The 22294-nt window shown below is 34.1% G+C and overlaps 1 protein-coding gene across 11 annotated transcripts in view; it reads left to right on the forward strand.

The window, feature by feature from the left end:
• C2CD5 (C2 calcium dependent domain containing 5) overlaps window positions 1–22294 on the forward strand; it is a 99740-nt gene that overhangs the window by 20830 nt on the left and 56616 nt on the right. For 5 of the 11 annotated variants that reach the window (XM_075552001.1, XM_075551998.1, XM_075551997.1 and 2 more), the window contains 3 exons: window positions 2272–2423; window positions 6934–7019; window positions 13054–13162. In XM_075552001.1, coding sequence (XP_075408116.1) covers window positions 2272–2423; window positions 6934–7019; window positions 13054–13162 — 347 coding nt within the window. Of the gene's footprint in view, window positions 1–1268; window positions 1407–2271; window positions 2424–6933; window positions 7020–13053; window positions 13163–22294 lie in introns of those variants that run through there. The other 6 variants (XM_075552002.1, XM_075552003.1, XM_075552004.1 and 3 more) reach the window with 3 other exon arrangements.

The following is a 22294-nucleotide window of genomic DNA, read 5'->3' on the forward strand; positions in this document are numbered from 1 at the left end:
CCTTAGTTGTTTGCATAAGTTTCCAATAAGGTATCTCACTTTTATTTGTTGTATTGAACACATTTTAAATTTATACTAGTACCCAAAGCAGAAACATTTTATTGTGGAATCAGTAATATTTCTGTAGTCAGTAGACCCTATGAGAAACCATTAGGGCCAATCAATGATAGCTCATGTTGAATCTTTGTTCACAGGGCAGCCATCCTATAATCAATTGGGGGGGGGAGGGGCAGAAAAAGTAGAGCTTTTGGCTTATTTTTAATTTGTTTTGTGGAAAAATAGATATAAATATTTTTAGAGTATATTCACTTATAATTCTCTCCCCCACCCCATTCATATGTGAAGGCTTAACTCAGTGAAATTATTTGTTAATCTAAAGTTCAAGATTCTTATGTATATAGCAGTCCCTTTCCTCCTATCCATTGTTATTTTGCCCTTTCAGCAGCATTTCTTCCAGAAAATATTAAATGTTTAGATAAAAATATAATATTTATGTCCTTATCTAATTATGCATCTATGCACACAGACGGTGGTCTATTGCAGGTATCTTAGAATATTTTAATTCAGAAGGTAGCTTAATTTCTTCGGTGTTTGAAGTAGAAAAAATAATTTTCTCTTTGTATTAATGTGTCTTGAAAGCAGGGTCCCCTTGCTCTCCTTTGCTCCCTGCATAACCTGGTTCTCAGTCATCTACTTGGTGTGCTGACATCCTGGAATGGACATGCCTACCTCTTGCCGTTCAGTTCATCTCATTTCCTTTTCTGCCAAGTTTACCCAGCCCCCCACTCCACCCCTAGTCCCCAACCTTTTATGTATTCCCGTTTTAAGGTTACATCTAGGAAGTTCTCTTAGTTAAAATTCTGATAGACAGGTATGTCTCAATTTTAAAGGTCATATGAAAACTTTATTTCTGACTTTCCAAAACTCATGATTGTTTTCTCTCCATACTCTTACAGAGGAAGCTGTAGCATTGCTTGTTGTTTGCAGCATTATGAAATGACATCCAGATCCTACTTTTTTCTTGCCTAATTCCACTGACTGCTTGCTACTTTTCTTTATTTGTAGCCCCAATTTATTAATCAAATCCTTTAGAAGTGTAATTATCTTAGCACATTAACATTTAGCTATTTTAAAAATTTCAACTTGTCTTTTGCATGCTAGAGATTAAAAAGATAAATTCTTTCCCCTAACTAAAACTCCCTAAAATTATTTTAGCATAACTTTGCTATCTGTTGTATGTATTGTTTTCTTTTCTTCCACTTTGACCACAAATTCCCTCAGGTCTCCGCTGGTTCATCCTCCAAGCCATGGATGCCGCTCGACTCACAACAGCCCAATTCACACTGCTACTGGCTCTCGACTTACTCAGAACTTCTCTGTGTCTGTTCCCACTCTCATCTACACTGGTACGAGACTGCTCAGACTCCAGAGCTGGGGAGAGGCAGGCAGGCAGGTAGCGTAGGCAGGTACCACAAGCCTTTGCTTCCTCCTTTTCACACTCGAAACCTAGCTGCAGTGAAAGAACTCCTGTATCTAGCCACCTCAGAGGCTCTATGTGGCAGTGAAGGTATTCTGACTCCCAAAGCCTCTTCCACAGATACTCTAAAACCTTTTCCTATATTGTGTATGTGTACTTCTTAGAAGTACATTTGATGATCGGCTATGAGATGAAAAAGATTGTTTTCTTTAAGTCCCAAACCTGTTATAATAGGATTCCATTTTATGTTGTGGAAGAGAGCTATTGGAAAACAGGTAAGCAATTTTTCTGCATAAAGTGTGATGTTTCCATGTTAGCGACTTTCCTCTTCCTCCCTGCTGTGTTTTTAGCTGTGGCACTCTTGATGCTTATAGGATAAGGAAACTATTTTTTTTCTTTTGAAGATATCTATGTGTGTGTAAATATAAGAAAGAGTTGTGAATATTTACACATACCATTTGCGGTCATCTTTTCTTTGGTAACTTAAAAAATTTGTTAATTTGAAAATATTTTTGGTCATTTTTTTTAGTTCTATTTTTTACCCTTTGAGTCTATCATTTCATGCTTTTTTGCTTTTTACATGGCTTATTAACTGTTTCAATGCAGAAAATCTTTCTCTGGAGAATGATGAACTGTTATGCAGCAATTGGTTGCTTTGGCCTAATTCCCAGCTCCACACCTACGAAATGACTGCTGGCCCTGCCCCAGAACCTTCCTGGTGCTTGGATCATGCTGCCATCTGTCAAGCCCTTTGGCACATGATTACTTAATATTTCTCCACCTTCTTCTGGCAGGATTCCCTTCAATGAAGATCCCAACCCCAATACGCACTCATCAGGACCCTCAACCCCTCTGAAAAACCAAACTTATTCCTTTTCACCTTCCAAGTCCTACAGTCGACAGTCCTCTTCTTCTGACACAGATTTGAGTTTGACACCCAAAACTGGTAAGGCACTTCCACCCACCTTTGTTTCCTTCACTTTTTTTTTCAGATTTGTTTCTGTTTTTATTCGCTTTTCATCCAAACTTTTCCTCCTGTTTAAGTTAAAGGATTTTCATTTACTCCAACTAAAGTAGGAGCACTTTCTATAGCCCAGAAATCGTCTTATTTGGAGAGCTGCATAGTAGGTCCCAAAGTAGATTTTCTGGGTAGGCATTTTTCATCTCATGCTCAAAAGTTAAGGGGAATAACGTTATTTTAAAGCATTTGAAATAATACCAGTAGTTTGCAGGCAAATTCCTCATGGAGTATAAACTTTTTGAATTCATTACTTCTGCCTGTTTCAGAATTTAATTCTAAGATATTGCTGGGAATAAATCTTCAGAACTGATATGGTTATATGTCTGACACTTTTTTTTGGTATTTAAAATCTTTGTTTTTGTCAGTCGTACTCAGAAGGTTGCAAAATAATATTTTTACTTAATCTTAAATATTCACCACTCCATAAAAGTGTATAACTTTTTGCCCCTTTTTATATTTTAATGAAATCACTCTGGGCTTTTAGGAATATTTTCTAATTTAATAATTATTGAAAACTGAAATTAGTCCCTTCACATTTAAAATTTACTTACTTAAATTATTATATTAAAGGAAAATTTAAAAACTTAAAAATTAACAGTGTCATTTTTATAAATAGTATTTTTATTTGACAATTTCACCACAATTGTCACTTTTTAGAGTTGTTATTTGTTTTATTTTAAATCTATCATATTTAATAACCTTATTTTTGTGTTTAGAAAAGAAGCATAAAATGACCTTAGAATATTTTAAAACAATTTAAAAAACTCTGAAGCCAGTAACACTTTTAAAATAGAAGATATTTTAAATGTGTGTATATTTAAATTCTGTTTTAATAATATTAAATATAAAGGGAATAATTTATTAATACTTCTTTGAAAGTAATAGCTCTATTTTCATATGTTACACGCTTAGGAATAGCATCTTTGAAATATTTTATTCTTTGTTAATAGGCACTTTGGAGTATGGCTCCTTACCTTTATATATATAACCAGAAAACTGAACCATTTAAATGACCGTGCAGTTTCCCGTTAGCCTCCAAATAGAGTATCAGACCCTGGACTTAAAATTCATAACGATCAACAACGACCAAAAGACTTAGAATAGCATTGGAAGAATAGATCATAACACATATTATCAGGGCTTATCTGCTCTTTCACTTTTTCATATGCTATATTGTTTTATTTTTCTGTACTGCAGTTGTATTTCTGATTTTTCCCCTGTGTTTTAATTCACTCAGACCTCCAAGCCTAAAGAAGATTGCCAGAGTGATGAAGGAAAACTTTTTTCCTTAACTTTCTATAATAGTTAATTACATTATTAGTGGAAACTTTTTGTATATCCAAGTATCTGAATTTCTAGTTTTTAAAAATTTATTTGTAGATGAGGCATTATTTGCCTGTATAAACTGCCTCAAAATAAGTGAATTAATTTTATTTGGGAGTTTTTGCTGCAGAGTAGTATATTTATAAATTTTAGTCCCTTTATCACGAGTCTGTAAATTGTCTTTGAGAAGCATTCCTTTTTCTTGTAGAGATCAAAATGTCCACATTAGTGTGGTTTTAAGATTTCTAAAGCTATCATTTGGCATATATTTTATTGTTCTATTCCTTATTTATACCTGTATGCAAAAACAAGCTCAAGTAAGTTAGTTATGTGACTTATTACAAGTCAACTGACAGTCAAAAATAGAGATAATAGAGTTTAGTCTGGAAGATTTATATTTTTTATAGCTAAAGTTGTGACCTCGTTTTGTAGTAGGTCTCATTTTAAACTTCATTTACTGATTTACATCTGTAAATTTTAAGTTTTTGACATTCTGTGAGACTATTTTCAACGCCCCCCCCCCCCATAAAGACTCAACTAATAGGAATAGAATTTAAAGTGCTAGTTTTGGACATTTTAATTGTTACCTGACTCCAGATAGTTTTACTTTTTAAATGAGGCTTTTACATACATGCAGTGTTTGAGGTTATTTAATTCTCAGTGTTCTCAATCATGTATATGACAACAGTGCTGAGCTCAGGTCTGACTAGTAAAATTTTTAGAGGAAAACGGATAGTATTAAAATACAAATCTAAAATTGAGCGGAAGGAAATTAGTTTTATTAAGATTAATAAAGGAATGTTAAAGCATCTGTCTAAAGCTGAACAGGAAGAAATTAGTTTTTCTTTTATGAAGATTAATAAAGCAGTTGTCTACCTAATGTGATCATGTGTTTCTATTCAATTCAAATTCCCATAAATAAAATCTTTTAATTAACAACATTTGAAGTGCTATATTATACTGTCACTTCAGATAAATGTTTATATTTGAGACATCCAGATTAACAAGTTTCTGGCTTTAGAAATTTTAACATTTTAACCTTGTGCTAGGGGAAAAAAATATAGGTGATTTAAATATTTTAAAGAAATCAGTGAGAAGTGACTGATATGACCTAAAATCCTAAGCTAAATGATTTAAAATTGCTTAGTGAATACAAAATTTATAAAGGCTTTATTCTATGTTTTAACCTAAGCTTTCTTTTTTTTTAATATTATGTTGGATAGAATGGTTTTACCTAGTGAATTTTCATATACTGGTGTAATTTGTATATACATGTGAAAATTTATTTTATTGTTATGTTTTACTTCACCATTGCTTTCCTTATTCAGCATTTTCTGACCATCTTCTGAATCTGCATCTTTTCTCTGCTACTTTCCTCCGCAGCATCTTACTCACAGGGTCCTAGGAGTTACCTGTGCCCCACCTACCCCCCTCTCTCTTGTGGTTCCTTTCATCTTAAAAAGTCCTGTCTTCTCCTCTCGGAATCTAGCCTTACCCCTCACTGTAGTCCTGTCAGCCAAGTGCTGAGGAAAAGTGTTTCTTTCAGTGAAGAGCTGTTCCTGGCTGCTTCTGGTAGGACCAAATTATATCAGCTTTTTAATGCCTGTATTTTAAATCACCTTTGAAAATCAGTCATCTCTGTTATATTGTAAGAAATGCTGGGGTATTTTACACAGGATACACTTCTGTGATTTTCTTTACTGGCAGTCAGTTAACCAGTTAGGACATATTGAGGATGATATGCCTAATTATGAATAGTCTGCTCAGATTATTTTGTTAATTTACAAAAATTATGTGTACAGATATCTAGCTAACTTCAGTAACACTTGGGTTCTCATTATTAGCATTTCTGTTTTAGATACTTTACCTTCTTTCCCTTCACACCAATTCCATTCACATTGAATCCGTACCATCATGTTGCCAAACCATATAATTTTATCAGGAAATTATTCTGTTTGAATCAGTTTAAGTCTCATTTTGATGCTATTCTCTCCTTATTAATTTTTTTCTGTCCATTGCCTATATTATCAAAGTGTTCTGATATTTAATTTATCGTTAGAATTTATATTTTATTTTGTGGCTTTCAAATGCTTCATATAAAGATTGTAGTTTCATTTCTATGCTTAGTATTGTATAATCTCTTAAAAATCATGGTTTATAAAAGAAAAAGAAAATGTTCTTTCTAAAGGACATATAATGGGACTATACACATACTAACCTTTGTTTCCTTATCCGAGAACAGCTAAAAATGTAAAACTAATTCATTTTAAATCTTTGTAATGAATCTGACATTATGTATCTTTAGTTTTGAAAAGTGTGAAATGGAACCATTAACTATAGTCTCTAAAGCCCCCGGCTTCTCACCTGTTGTCTGCTTTCTATAATCCTTTGACCATAGTTGGTATTATCAAAAGAATAAAATTAGATAGGAAAGGAAATTAAAAATTAAGCTTTAAAAAATACATCTAAGAGATTGGGAAATACAATTCTTTCATCCATAACTGTACATTTGTGATGTGTCTATTACATGTTTTTGATTTTTAGTTCTTGAATACTTTTATTTTTACATGGGAACATAAATAGTAATACTTTTATGTCATGATACTATATTTAGGAAAGGGAAAATAGGTTTGCCTTTTAAAATTGCCCCCAAATTCATGTTCTTTAGAGAATTTTGGAATATTATAGATGACTACCACTAATGCTTTTCCATCTGAACTTATTTTTAGATAAACATTTATTATTTCTCTTCTTTCAATGTCTAAAAAGTGTTTAGTATTTTAAAAATAGTTACTCTAATGGTCTTGATTATTTTCTATTAGTAGACTAACTTTAAAAAATTAAACAACATATCCAAATTAATTGCCTTAATATAGTTTTTCTTTTAATTAAAGTTGTTGCAAGTCTAAAACAACCTTTGGTCAATTGAATATCTTGTTTCTAAAGAAAACAGCACACCAGAGTAGCACAGGTTTTAGTTGCCAACCATATAGCTTTAAATGTTTGGATCATTTTAATATACATAATGTATTTAAAGATGATTACAACTAAGTTTTTCTGTTCCTATAGTTGTTGTTTCTTTGGTTGTTATTTATCTACTGATGTCCTGTAGGAATGGGAAGTGGTAGTGCTGGAAAAGAAGGGGGGCCGTTTAAAGGTCTTTTAAGACAACAGACTCAGTCAGCGTTGGAACAAAGGGTAAGATTTACTTGACACGCTTTCATCTTTCCTATTACTAGGACTGTCGTCTTCCTCTCAAGTGCGTTTCTAGAACTTCTTTTCATAAGCTGTTTTTAGTCATCGGTAACTGTGCAATTTTCTCTCAAACCATTCCAGTGCATTTTCAAAGTATACAAGTACTTACAGTGTCAGCATAATTTATAAGTTACTCTTGATAACAGAATATTCAGTAACTTTTTTTGTTTTAGCCTCTAGCAATTTTTTTGTTGTTAAACTATTGTACTTAGAAATATCCTTTGGATGTTGAAATAATGTTTATCTTATTAAAGTTGTTATTTAGAAAGTGAAATGGTCCCTTTTAAGGAGATATTATTTCAGTTGTATTTTATTATATTAAAGCTAATTTTTTAGTATATTAACATGTATTTATTTGCTAAGATTGTTTTTAATCACTGGCCAGTCTCTTAGGAACGAGAAATGCTCAGAATTGAGGTTTTTGCAGATTAACACAAATCATGTTATTCAATATGCTAAGATAGGTATTTATTAGTATACGTTTAACTGTATTTGCTGAGTGGGAAAATGAGTAGTTGCAGCTTTTGGATGATTTTTCTCTTTTTATTTCATATAAACTTCATTGCTAAGGGAGGATCACCTCATAGGTTCTGTAGAAGGCGGGTATGTTTCTGAACCTGTTGAGAGCTTATTCTTGTATTGAGAGCTGCTTTTAGTTTTACTATTGGTATTTAAGTTTAAGCTTTTAACAGATGTGGCCAACTTTTTTGTTTTGTCCTCATGATGCACAGCTGGATGTTCTTTTATTTGAGTAGCACTCATGAGGCTCATGATCTTTTTTTCGATTTATCTAATTCATGCATGGTTTTATACGTCATGTAAGTTGTTTTAGTTCTGTAGTTTTTGTTATGTCTGATTTGGGAGCTGTGAGCATTTAGAGTGTTACCTGAACACGTTCCATTTTACACTCACATTTGAAAACAAGAAAAAGTGAAAACCCCGTTATAGTAAATATCTATAAAAAGGATATATTTTATAAAAGAGATTTATTTCTTTTTGAGAGATTGGTTCTTGAGATCCATAAGTGCACTTACTTGCCTTTTAGACCAGGCTGGAGAGAGCAAAGTTGAACTAAGCAGAGTGACGAGACATTATCTGTACACAGAAGTTTGATTTACCTTATCAAGCAGCTGTTACCGTTCAGCTATCACACCTGGTTGCAGGCTTGCCAACAACAAGAAAGCATCTCATCACAAAACACACCTAAACAGCCACATCAGCCACTGAAACCAAATATAGAGAAACCCAAAGGCGTGGAGGAGAAAGGGGGTCAGAGTGAAGGTGTGTGCATCCACTTAATTTTTTCCGTGCTCCACGGGAAGATTGGCTCCCTTTTTCCTTGCCAGTCTTTCTCTTGAAGATTGTGAGTTTTTATAGCCCAATTACTGTTTTAGAGTTCTCACCAACAGAAGAACTTGGGTTGGTGTGGCGTTTGGTATAATGAGATTTTGTTTACATATGGAGCTTTACTGTCTGTGACTTTACTGTCTGTACCAAGAACTTTTGAGAGTCACAGTAAATAAAGGGGGAATAAAAAGATCAGTGAAGATTATTTTGGATTTAGTTTGAATAAAGTTTATGCTTTCCAATTTTCCTCTAAACACCGTTTAAATTTTGGGTACATTAACATATTGTTAGATACTATTCATGAAACTAACACCAAAGCTGTGGGAAACTAGTTTAAACTATTGCACTTTTGTCCAAACTGAACTCGTAGCATAACTGTGCTGTCTAACCTCACAGTAGCAGTTACTTGGGATTATGGAACTACTTTTCCTGGGTACGTGAAAAATATAAAATGTGGAATTATTTTGTAAGTGCTTTCTTAGTCACCTGCCATTAGTCTGGCTTTTGCTTGGGGGAGGAGGGGGGGACATTTGAAACTCGGATGTATGAACATTTATCAGTACATGTGTTTAGATATATGCTTTGACTTAATCATCATCTTTAACATCGGGTGTTGTCATTGCCACAGAGCTATATATACAACTTTATATAGAGAGATTTTTTCATTTTCATTTTTATCTCTTGTAAAACTATCCTGAATGAATTATGTAGGGCTTATTTTTTTCTTGAGAAAAGGGAAATTATTCATCCAATATCTTTTATTTAATGAGTTAGTCAAGTAGGATTTATTAAAAATAATGTTATTTTTTCAGAAAAGCATTAAAATATAAGTTGAGTAGTGTGTAGTATAATAGATGAGAAATAGAGGTAAAAGTTTTATTTGAATGAAAGGTATACCTATGAACTATGTGATCTAAAACAAAAGATTTTAAATATAATGCAGGTTCTTTTGGTAAATTGTGATACTCTTAGAAATAGGGGTAATATTACACAATAATCATAGTAAGATTTCAACTTGAAGATTTATTTCTAGGAAGTTTGCTCTTGTTTGGTCTCTAGAAGTAATACACAGAGGACTTTCTTTCTTAAACTATTACTATATCTTCTAATAAAAATCCTATTTAATTTTTTTAAAAGTACACTTCTTTTTTTGAAAGAAGTGAATTTCCTTTTATTAAAAAAACCAGAAGCGATTACTTGGTAAAATGTGAGAAATGTAGTGGTGAATTTTCTATTTCGCATGGCGGGAAGAATGATATTTCAAAGCACTTGGAGGCACAGAAACATAAAAGATATTTAAATATTGCTGCATCTTCCTCCAAAATACAGGAATTGTTTTCGGAAAACAACTTATGGAGATGGAGAAAAGATACTAGCATTAGCAGAAGGACTTATGTCTTTTCATGCTATTAATCACAATCCTTCCTTCAGATCTGTGGACTGTACACCACAAGTTGTCAAAAAGTTATTCAACCAAAAATCTGCCTGTGCTAGAACAAAATCTGAGGCAATTGTGTGTAATGTGCTTTCCTCATATGCATTTTCAGAATTAAACAAAAATCTAGAAAAAAATAATTTTATATCCATACATTCTGAGACATCTAATCATAAGGATTTAAAGTTATTTCCAACCTTTCTTAGATTTTTTGATACAGAAACTGGAATAAAAATTAGAATTTTAGATTTCGTTTCTGTGCCCGGTGAAACTTCTGAAATAATTTTCAGTTCCATTATTAATAATTTGGAAAAACCAATTTAAAACATAAAATGATTGCATATAGTGCAGACAACACAAACACAAATTTTGGAGGAAAAGCGAGAAGAGGTACAAATAATATTTTTTCTTTTCTTTAAAAACTTTTAAAAAAACATTTTATTAGGGGCTCATACAACTCTTATCACAATCCATACATATACATACATCAGTTGTATAAAGCACACCCGTACATTCTTTGCCCTAATCATTTTCAAAGCATTTGCTCTCCACTTAAGGCCTTTGCACCAGGTCCTCCTTTTTCCCCCCTCCCTCCCTGCTCCCCCCTCCTTCATGAGCCCCTGATAATCCACAGATCATTATTTTGTCATATCTTGCCCTATCCGGAGTCTCCCCTCACCCCCTTCTCCGCTGTCCGTCCCCCAGGGAGGAGGTCACATGCAGATCCCTGTAATCGGCTCCCCCTTTCCAACCCACTCACTCTCTACTCTCCCAGTATCGCCCCTCACACCCCTGGTCCTGAAGGTATCATTCACCCTGGATTCCCTGTGCCTCCAGCTCCTATATACACCAGTGTACAACCTCTGCCCTATCCAGTCCTGCAAGGTAGAATTCGGATCATGGCAGTTGGCGGGGAGGAAGCATCCAGGATCCGGGGGAAAAAGTATGCTTCTATTGAGTTCTGATAATTTTTTGAAAAGTACACTATTGTATTCTGGTGATTTTTCACGCTACCTATTTGTGAACACTTGCCTGTAACTTTGTTTGTTGTGTATGTATTTGGTTTAGGTCAGAGTAAGCAGGAAGTGCCCATCCAGGTAGCACAGGGCACATATTTGCATTAAGGCTTTCCAGCTCTACTGTCTTCTGTGCTTCCTGGAACTAACATCTACGCATGGACCTAGTTGGTGCTCGAGGCACTCTTTAGGACACTGCTTTCCAATGGAAGAGCACCTATCAACTTACTCAGTCGAGTAAACAAACTTTTAACTGAGTGTTCCAACGAGAACTAACAAGGAAAGCAGTTCATCAGGTTTTTTGCTCAGAGTCCAAAAACTGAGGTTTAATCTCAGCTTTCTCACCCGACATATGTAGACAATAGGATTATAGGAAAGATGATAAAATGAAGTTTTAAAATACTTTGCCTAGGGGTTGGCACATGTAAGAGCTGGCATATTGAAGAACCAACCAGCTAGTAGTGAGTTGCTGATGATAGTAGGCATGTAGCTCTTCGAGGAAGATCGATTTTTACCGTTCATTTAGCAAAATGACATGCTACACTACACGTGAGTGGCCACTTGTTCCTTACTCCTTTGTTAAATTCTTAAGCACGCTAACTTAATTTACTTCTAAACACATGATATTTGTATATACACACACATATATACATATGTACATTTAATACTTCACCTTTATGGGTTAGTGAGATAAGCAGAATTGTTTGCCTTCCTGCTAAATGATTCCAAGTTGTTTTGCCTGCAAGTTATGCTTTTGTGAATCTTAGAGAGCCAGTGACTGATCTTGCTGCTTTTAATGTGCTTGCTTCTAGAAGTAGTCTGTCTCTCTCCCAGCTTTTATTTGCTGCATTTAATCCACTTTGGTCCAGATAATCAGATAATGATAAATATTAGAATGAGATGTTTTCAAAATTTTATATATCATAATATGAATATGATATATGGGAATGTTCTGTGTAAAGTGCATGAGCTTTAGTATGTGGAGTTTTAACGGTCCTTTTGACTGTTGAGAGTCCTGTTCTATTTCTACTCCAGTTTGTTTATAGCAGTTACGGTCCAGACAGCTGGTAAGAGACTTATTAAATGAGAGGTTGCATTAATCTTATAGCCAGAAGAATAAGAAATTAAGTTCCCCTTATCTATAGTCCATTTGTAGACAGAGAAACCCTTCATTTGGGTAGCCACAGGAGCATCTCTTTCTACCTGTTTGCAATTTCAGTGAAAATCCTTACTCCATTTTTCCCATTACTTTCCTGCTTGTCCTTATCTCTAAATGGACAGGTGTGCTGTCTTTTAGGAGAAAAAAAGGCTTAGAATTAAACTTGGGAGAGCTTGTGGAATTTTATTACCTCCCAATAACATACTTTTCTCCCCTTTTACATTTGTTCCTTCTGCACAGATGTTGAAGGAGCCCTTGTAGCATAGTGGATTGTGTGCTGGGTTGCTAGCAGCAAGGTCAGCAGTTTGAACCTGCCAGCTGCCCTGCAGGAGAAAAATGAGGCTTTTTTGCTCCCATAAAAATTTACAGCCTCACAAACCCAAGGGTGCAGGTCTGCTGTGCCTGGTGGGTTGCTGTGAGTTGGCATAGACTAAACAGCAGCGAGCGAGCGAGCCCCACCATTGAGTACGAGCGGAAGTCCTTAAGAGAGATTCTCCACACCCTCAGCTTGGTATTTGCCCTTCTCTCTTATCTGTACATCTGATAACCCACTTTGCCTACTTTCTCATTCCCCCTCCTCACATCTTCCTTCTTTCATATCACTGTCCCCGGCTTAGGAGTATGACAGTAGGTTGAAATGATCTGCGAGTGTGAGGGAGCACACTTGAATGAGCAGTGCGCTAGAGAAGTAGGGGATCTCCTTATCCCATTGTGAAGTTAAACCTGAGTTAGGAGGGTGAGAGTGAGAGACAACATTGTACATATTTCAAATTGGAATTCTGAAAACATTTTTCTCATCGAAAATTGATAGTGTTTGGATTCCATATCACGTTGTATGAGAGAAAAATGGGTTCAGAACTCTAAACATCAAAGGAAACTTTGAATTACAAAGCATGTATCGTGCATAATAGATAGTCTTTTTGTGTCAAGGGTTAGCATATGTTCCTTATGACAAGCTTTTAGATTTTTTTGAATGCTTTGCACACGGTCAGTTGTATTTCCCCCTATTCTCTCTACTAGGAATTTCCATTTTTCACCCTGACGGCGTTCCCTCCTGGATTTCTTGTGCACGTTGGGGGCGTTGTTAGTGCGCGCTCGGTGAAGCTTCTGGATCGGATCCACAATCCTGGTAAGTCCCTGAAAAGTTTGTTGTTAATGCTTCGTTTACGTAAATTGTGGATTTGCCACTTGATTAAAAATATTTATGGTAATCTTAATTAAAAATGATCAGGCTAAGAGAAGTGTAGCTTAGTTACTTTTGTATAAAACACCAGCAAACAAATCTGGATTTGTTTTTGCCCAGAGTGTCTGAGAGCCTTTAAGTAACTTTTCAGTCTGCTATTTCCTTTGATCTTGGCAGATGGGAAAGATGATCATTTCGCCATTAACTTAAGATGCTAATTTTTTTCATTAGCTGTAGTTCATTATAGATTACTGGAGCATATTTATTATTCAAAGAAGAGGTATCTTTTAATATATAATTGTAAGGTCAATTGTGAAGATGATTTTTTAAATGAAGAAGAATTTTAAAAAGAACCAAGGATTTCTGGTTTCCTGACTTACTATGTGTATTACTTTGCTTCTACTCTAATTAAGTAAACAAATGTGAATACTAACCCATTTCTTTAAACATGATTATGAGAGTAGATAGATCTCTGAGGACCAGTAATTTCAGGTCCTTTGATATGAAATGCTCTGATGGTTTTTCTAAATCTAAATTAGTAGGGTGAATGTTAAGAATTGTCTGTATGGATGTATTCTTGCATCTCTCATGAATTAGATGCTCAGATTTTGCTCAAGTCACTGTTTTAATGATATACCATAAGCCAGTGTCATACTAATTTTCCATTTTTGCCATATATACATGTATTTCTGAAAAATGTAAATTGGCACTTTGAATAGCTTCTTTCAGCGCCTTGTATTGACAGCTTAAAAAAATACTTTAGAATTACTGGGTGGAAAATGTTGCTGCTGGTGATTTTGAGCAAGCATGCAGAACATTACTGTTCTATTTGCTTTTAAAATTCAATCTATGCCCTATGGTTTGATACCCTTTAAATTAATAATTACAGCGAGACAGAATAGAGTTTTTCTGAAAAGGTTAACACTTTTAAACAGGGCAATCATATACTGAATGAGATTATTGCATAGCCAATGCTTAATTTTCTAACCTAAGTGGGTACGGCTTCTTTTTTTTCTAGCTTGTTCTTTTTATTATTATTTTTTAATTAAAAAATCATTTTATTTGGGGATCGTCAAACTCTTATCACAATCCATACATCCATCCATTGTGTCAAGCACATTTGTACATTTGTTGCCCTCCTCATTCTCAAAACATTTTCTTTCTACTTGAGCTCTTGATATCAGCTCCTGATTTTTTTCCCCACCTTCCTTCACGAACCCTTGATAATTTATAAAATTATTATTTTTTCATATCTTACACCGTCCAATGTCTCCCTTCACCCACTTTTCTATTGTCCGTCTCCCAGGAAGGGGGCTTTATGTAGATCCTGGTGATCGGTTCCCCTGAAACCCCACTTCCCCATCCCCTCCTGGTATGCCTGCTCATTATTGGTCCTGAGGAGGGTGTACATCTTCTAAGCAATAGACTTGTACTTTTCTTCCTCCTCCTTCTTTTTTTTTTTTTTTCTGTTCTTATTTTCTGGTCAGATGAACATCTTTTCTTCAGATTGATGGCAACTTAATATTTTTAGATTTTGAAAACTTAACTAATTCAGAAAGGGCAAGAAAATTTTAAGCTATTTGATATTAAACTGTATGACCAAGGATAATTGTTGGTGCTTCTATGGGCCACTGACGCAAATATTTTGATATATGTCACCTAACAATATGATAAACCCAAAAGTAGTGTCAGAAATGTATTTTATTGTTGCTAATGTCTCCTGCTGTGGGGATCTTGGTATCACAATGGTTAAGCTGCCAACCAAAAGATTAGTGGCTCAAACCTACTGGTGGCACCTCAGGAGAAAAGAGCTGGTGAGCGGCTCTTGAAAAGATTAGTCTAAGAAACCCAGTGGGGCCGATCTCATTTTCCCCTCGTGCAATTAGTCGGAATCTACTTGATAACATACATGAACATAGTGCCTACAATTTGGTTGCCTTTTGTTGCTCCTACAGACTCTGAGTAAACTCTAGAATCTGGGAGAACAAATGATAACTACTTAAATTTAAGAAGTGCTTTGTACTTAATCTCATTATTATATACACACAAAAATCTCTCTCTTTTTTTTGCTGAAGATTATTCTACTTGCCAATTACATATGCATAAGAATGGTGAGAATTCCAGTCCAGAGAAGAAAAGAGGAGCCCTTATCATAGGTGTTTTTATGTTGCTGAATGCAGCTCATACATTCTCCCCTTTACTCCTTTTCCATAATGTGTTCTCAATTTACATATAGAAGTTGTATATCACTAATACATTACTTTCCAGAAGATATGGTCATATACTTATAAATTACTTTTAATGGTATATGATTTATAATTCCATTTTGTTTTATTTTTAGTTAAGTACATATCAATTATATGTTTATTACTCCCAATAAAGTATTATTTTGATTTAAAATAATTACATTCTTTGAGTTGTTATATCTATGTATTCTAAAAATTTTTTTTGTTTCTCAAGAACATTTTATCTCCAGAGCCCTTTAAATGATTATTCATGAAAAAATGTTACTTTTTAAAAAAATGTTGAATGTTAAAACTAAATATAACAAAAATCTAGCATCTATCATAATGTTTATTAATTAACTTAGTGACACTGCTTTACTCTGCTGAGAGAAACTAATGATAGATTAAAATGCATGTGCTGATGATGAAAGTGCTGTTTGCACTTTCAAATGACTCTTACAGCTATTTTCTGAATATGGGAAATCTTTATTTTTACAATTAGAATAGATATAAGAATCTTATTTTAAAACCACTACCATACACTAACTCTACAAATTATTATGTGGAAGGATTTTTTAAAAGCATTTTCTTTAAAAAATATTAAGTAAACATGCACATGTATGTCAAGAGAAAGAATGGGGTGGTTTTACAAAGCAAGATAATATTCAAAGTAGATTTGAGTTAATTTAGTTTATATAGCATGCTCCTTCACTTTCTATTTCTACTTCTTATTAACTTTGCTGTGTCATTCCAGTTCCTTGTCAAGTGGTGTTGTCAATTGTGTTCTTGTGTGTAGTGTTTTATTTTTTAATTTTTATTCCTACTATTCTGCACCTAAAACTGATCTACTAATTTGCTGTTTTGAACTCAGCCTTTGTCGGAATTATGGGTAACACCAGACCTTACAAACTGCTAGACTGGAATAGTTTCAATTCAGGTATTTTAACGATCATTCAGTACTACATATGCTGACAAAAATTATGGCAGCTCAGTGAAGTTTTTAGAAATATTTTCAATTAAATAGGCTTAATGTAAATTTCATTATCAGCTACAGACTGCAATATATTTGTCATAACTTTTAATTTGTACAGAAATGCAAATAAAATATTTGTTAACTGAAATGAAGTAATCAAATCTATAGAAATACGATAAATTATGAATGTCTTTTTTTACATGGTTAACTTCCAGAATATCAATTTAAAATTACCTATATTAGTTTTAGACATTTCCCCCCACATCAGATAAATGATAAAAGCATTAATTCTCAGATTAGGCAAATATTTTAAAACATATTATAGTAATAACTGACGAGGATCATAATCTTGGAATAAAGTCTATTTAAAGTTTATAATTAGATTTGACTCTATTACACTTAGTATTTTTTAAAATGCTATAAAATTGTTATTGTTCAGCATTTTCATGTATAAATGTAAGTGTTCCAAGAGCAGGGATTTTTGTTTGTTTTTAAATCAACAGTTGACCTAACTTTTGCTTCTTTGCCCAAGAATATTATATCATTTATTTTTGGTAATTTTACATATGATTATAATCTCTAGCTTTAAAAAGAACTTTATAGCTGGTGATCTGATTTAAAATCATAGTCAGTTAATTTTCCTTTTTATAATAAACATGTTTGTTCTCTTATTAATATAAATATTTAAATTTTATATGTATCAGAAGATGGTATTTCAGTAGAAAATTTGTAATTCTTTTTCTATCATAAAGAAAAAGTGCTTTACAGAGCAACAAAAAAACAAGGACTCATATTTAGATAATATCCCATAATCTTTTCAATATTATCAACTATTTTTGTTCATAGCAGACTGTTTTGTAGGGTTGTAATTCTACTGTAAGTAGTGTACCTCTGACTATGAAGTGACTCATGTTCATTGTCCAGATTTGCTTAAGTTCAGCCTGATAAATAATCTGATATCAGGTCTAACCTTTGCAGATTTTTAGACGGGTATCAATTGAGAAATCTCTTAGAGAAATTATCTCTATTTCCTACTCAAGTTAGTATGTTGCTACATTGGTTAGCCAAAGAATTATTTTTTAATGCAAGATGTTAATATAATTGAATTCTAGTGGGAAACCAACTATATCCTGCAGATTAATTTAATAAAAATAAGTATGTTTTCAAACCATGGGCAGATTGGCATACTGTGACTATGCCAATAATTAACAATTAATTATATAATTAATAACCAACATGTTAATCATTGTATAATTAATAAGATATTAATTATATAGGTTAAATATTGAGAGCAGATTGATCTTTAGTAAATTGAGGAAGTGAAATCTTGTTAAGCCAAATATGTGTAGGGTTAGGTATTTGCTAATCAGATGATAGAACAGTCTCAGGAAGAGCAGAGAGGAAAATGACATATTATAGTGGGAACATTGTCCCATGTGAGCAGAATTAGGGAATTTGGCAAGGAGGAATGGAACATGGTTGAGGAAGCAGTGTATCTTGCCATCATTTAAAATAAATTTATATAGTAAGTATATGAAGAAAAGACATGACTATAAAGGTTAAAATAGTAAAAGAACATTCAGTTTAATAATAGCATGCTTTTGCTTGAAGTATTAGAATCTTTCTGGAAATAATTGGTACATCTTCAGATTGATTTTCAATTGATAATACTGAAAAATATTTAATATATATTTAAAACATTTTTTTACGACTTGGGAGTACTTATCTACTGCTTTGCTATATTGCCATAGGAAGGTAAGGATTGACCATATTAGTGAAAAATAATAAAATATGTTTTTATTAGTGGTGGAAATTGTTCACCCACACTGCTGTTCCTGGAGTCTCAGGTATTATGTGTTCTAGTATGCTGCATCCATTGAATAGTAACCTTTCAGAAGAAGAAAGAAAAGAACAGTACCACATTACAAGGTGAAGGGCGGCGACAAAGAGGAAGGCTCTGAATGAGCTGGACTGACACAATGGCTGCAGCCAGGGGCTCCCGCATAGCAACAACTGTGAGGATGGCGCTGGGCCATGTAGTTTCATTTTGTTGTATGACTTGATGGTACCTAACAGGAATAACCCTATTACATAGGCTTATTATTAGACAGTCTCTAATTTAGAGATAGTAAAATGAACAAAAATCTTTCAGAGTAGGAGAGCCTGCTGTATCACATAATACTTCATAAAATATATATTACATGAACAATTACTAGAATTTAGTGAAATGATAGATAGATGGTGTACTATATAGTATTGTGTGATATATGATGCAGAATTACAGAGGAAGGCATGAGAAGTGTTCGTTCTTGAGCTTAGTTTTGAAGAATGTGTAGCAAAATATTATGCACAAATAGATACATATTTCACACAGTATATTCGGAGCTTTGTTAATACAGTGTGGTTCTGAAATTTTCAGAATTTCAAAAACAGGTGCTAACCTCCTCTTAGGTGATAGTAACATAGTTACTTAATGCTAAGTTGTTTAACACTCAGAACAGTAGATCTGCTTCCCACCTTCCACCCTTATTTCCTTTTTGTTGTACTGCCTTAGTTTGTGTTAACTAAGTGATAGAAAACATTTTTATGGGCCAGGAAGAAAGTGAACTCAATATCTGAGAATTACCTTAAAAAAAATCTTGCTTCTGTATATCTGGCCTTGTGTTAAACTTTGAGGACAAAGATATTTTAGGATACAGCATATATGAGGGTAAGTCACAAACTATCACCACAAAATCATAGAAACCTTTACTAACGTATCACCATGTGAAGCCATTGTTTCTCAATATATCCTCCATCTAAATCTTTCCACTTTTGAAGGTGCTATTTTGTCTGTAGTTCCTCCTGTGGAGCAGCTGGTGGGTTTGAACCACCAACCTTGCAGTAAGTACAGCGCTTATTAGACAGCGCCACCAGGGTTCCTTTTTTGTTTGTTACTTATTTGAACCCTTCCTCCCAAATTGCTCCATATTTGATTTATGCCACATCAAAATAGAAGTTTTGGCATCTTCCCGGGACTTGGTGTTCTGAGTTTGGGGAAGAAAAAGAAGTCTCAATGGGCAGGATAAGGGCTGGAGGGTAAATGAGGGCATCTGTTCTAATGAAATTCTCTGCAGAATGGCCTTTGGTACTGTTAAAAAGAATGAGCACTTCGATTGTCGTGATGGAAAAAAAATTTCTCCGCATAGTATCCCTGGTCTTCTCCTTATTCCTGCAGTTACAGTTTTCTTAAACCTTTTTCTAATGCATCATGGTAATTGTCCTGCGTCCTTCAAGAAAATCTATCAAGATTACTCCTTGGGAATCCCCCTCATACATGGTTGCCAGAACCTTCTGAGGTGACTTCTGTTTTGAATTTAACTGGCCCAGTAGATCCCCTCAGGAACTACTGTTTTGATTGGACCTTGCTTTGGATTGTATTGCTAAATTCAAGAACAGTTCGTGGTTACATTGAATGCCATAAAGTTGTCTTCATTGGCTGCAATCTTGCTTATCAAACTGATGGAAAAATCAGCTCTTTAAGTTAGCTGATCTTTGCAGTATGCTTTAGGCACACATCCAGTCGGAAGCTTGCTGAGGTCAAGATCTTCGCATTAAAACAAAAATGTTGATCCCTAGGAGATCCCATCTTCAGCAGCTATTGCAGCAATGGCAATTTTAGGTTTTCTACCAATTTCTGGACGTCACCCCCAAATTCTTCATTCATTGAGATTCACACTCTTCTTGCTAATGGCTCATGTTTGAGGTCTTCAAGACCATCCTTAAAGTGCTTGATCCATCCAAAATCTTGTTTCATGTGGCACGGCCTTTTCATAGACGTGTTGTAAAGATTCAGTGACGGGAAAATATCCACTTTGGTTTCGTTAAAATTTTGGTATTAGCCCAGACTACAAAACCGTTTTATTTTGTAGCACAAAAATTATCCTTTTTTTGAAGGCCTTCTAGTGAGACTAAGGTGTATCAGCGAAAGAACTTGTATGCAGCGATTCACTGATCACAGAGGCATATTTAAATGCATTTTTTATTAGAGTAAACTTGTTTATGTATGACCTGGAGCGGTGGTCGCAGTACTTATTTTACTTGCCTCCATGCAGGATGGATAATGGATTTACAGGCCCCAGGACTGGGGACAAGGCTCCCAGCTCCCAGACTGCAGTAGTCTGTGCCAGCCAGAGAGGTGTCTGATCTAGGTACCTGGAGGTGATGGGAGAGCTGTAGAGCACTTTCTGTGTCCCAGGCCCTCTTCTCAGTTTGTTCCAATAGTAAATCATTTAATCCTCAAACATGTTTCTGAGGTAGGCACTGTTTCCATTTTGTAGATGAGCAAAATGAAACTCAACATTTTGCCCGAGACAAAATAGTTAGAACACGATTGAATTTCATTAGAGAACTGAGTAGTCTGACTTCAGAACCTACATTTTTCCTTAGAAATAATTACACTATGCCATTAGCAGGATTTAGTAATTAGGAGGATGAGCAGGAGTGAGTCAAGATCTTTGTAGCTTTCAGCTGGGGCAGAGAACAAGAGTGAGACAAGACAATTCCTCCACACCTGTGGGTCTAAATTCCAATATCAATTTCCTTTGGAAACCAAAGTTTATTTGAAAGTTGAATTATAACAAATATCTTAAGGCTTAGATCTCATTATTTATTAATGACTGATTTATTTTCTCCAGCATTTAACACAAAAAGTATTTCTGAATAGCTGATGTAATTTTTAAATTGGTAGTAAGTTTAGGATAATTGAGGAAAAAGTTAATATGTTTTCTCTGTAGTATGCCTGTCAGTTTATAATTTTAAAAATGAGATAGATTTAGTTAGGTATTGTATAATGTAGTTAGATAAGTTTTAGTGTAAAATAACTTCCAAACCTAGTTAGTATTTTTATTTTTCCCCACCCCCAGGTAATATTTTTAAAATTGAGTATTTTAAATCCTAATTTAATAAAACTTGTTTAAAGCTGGACACGTTTTTATTTGTTATTGAGATTTCTTTGCTTTAGACGATTGTAGAACTTAGATATACCCTAGGTGTTTTTCGGCCTTATATAATTGCATAGGATGAGACAGTATTTCATTATAGTTTACTGTATATAGTGTTGCCATGAGTCGGAATGGACTCTGTAGGACCTTGAAAAGACAGGGTCAGTAGTGACAGGCAGTGGTCTGAAGTAGGGCATTATTATTCCTTCTGGTTAATTGTCAGAAATATAATTCTTTAGAAGATTAACCTTATTTTAAGAGCAACAATGAACAGCCATGATCAAGAAAGATAATGATATAATTATTTTGAAATATTTAATTTAACAAAATAATGTGTAAAGACATATCAGTCTGCTCATCCAAATCACTTTTTTTTCTTTCTTATTTTAGTCTTATTTAATGTATCTTCATGGAGTGCTTGCTATATACCAAGTACAGTGCTGGGTACTGGGACATCATTGATGAGCCGGGCAAACATCTTGTTCTGACACCCAATCTGGGTTATTTATTACACTATTTTGCTGTGTGTGTGTGTGTGTGTGTGTGTGAGAGAGAGAGAGAGAGAGAGAGAGAGAGAGAGAGAGAGAGAGAGAGAGAGAAAGAGAGAGAGGAAGAAGAGAGGGAGAGATAAATAGTTCTATAGTTTGATAAACAACTCGATAGTTGTCTTGGTAATTGAATTGTGATCATCTCATCAATTATCCCTTTTCTCTGTATCTAATAGATGCATATGAGCAGATGTGAGATTAAACTTAAAATAGTCCAGCAGTTTTTTGAGTTTTATTATTTTGAGGTTTTGTAGAATGTGGAGTTGATGAAAGCATGAGTATGTATGATGTGTGCTATTTATTCCCAGTAATATTGGAATGATAAATATATATTATTTAAATATGTTATG

Source organism: Tenrec ecaudatus, chromosome 6 (genome assembly GCF_050624435.1).
Source record: "Tenrec ecaudatus isolate mTenEca1 chromosome 6, mTenEca1.hap1, whole genome shotgun sequence".
Classification (NCBI taxonomy): Eukaryota; Metazoa; Chordata; class Mammalia; order Afrosoricida; family Tenrecidae; genus Tenrec; species Tenrec ecaudatus.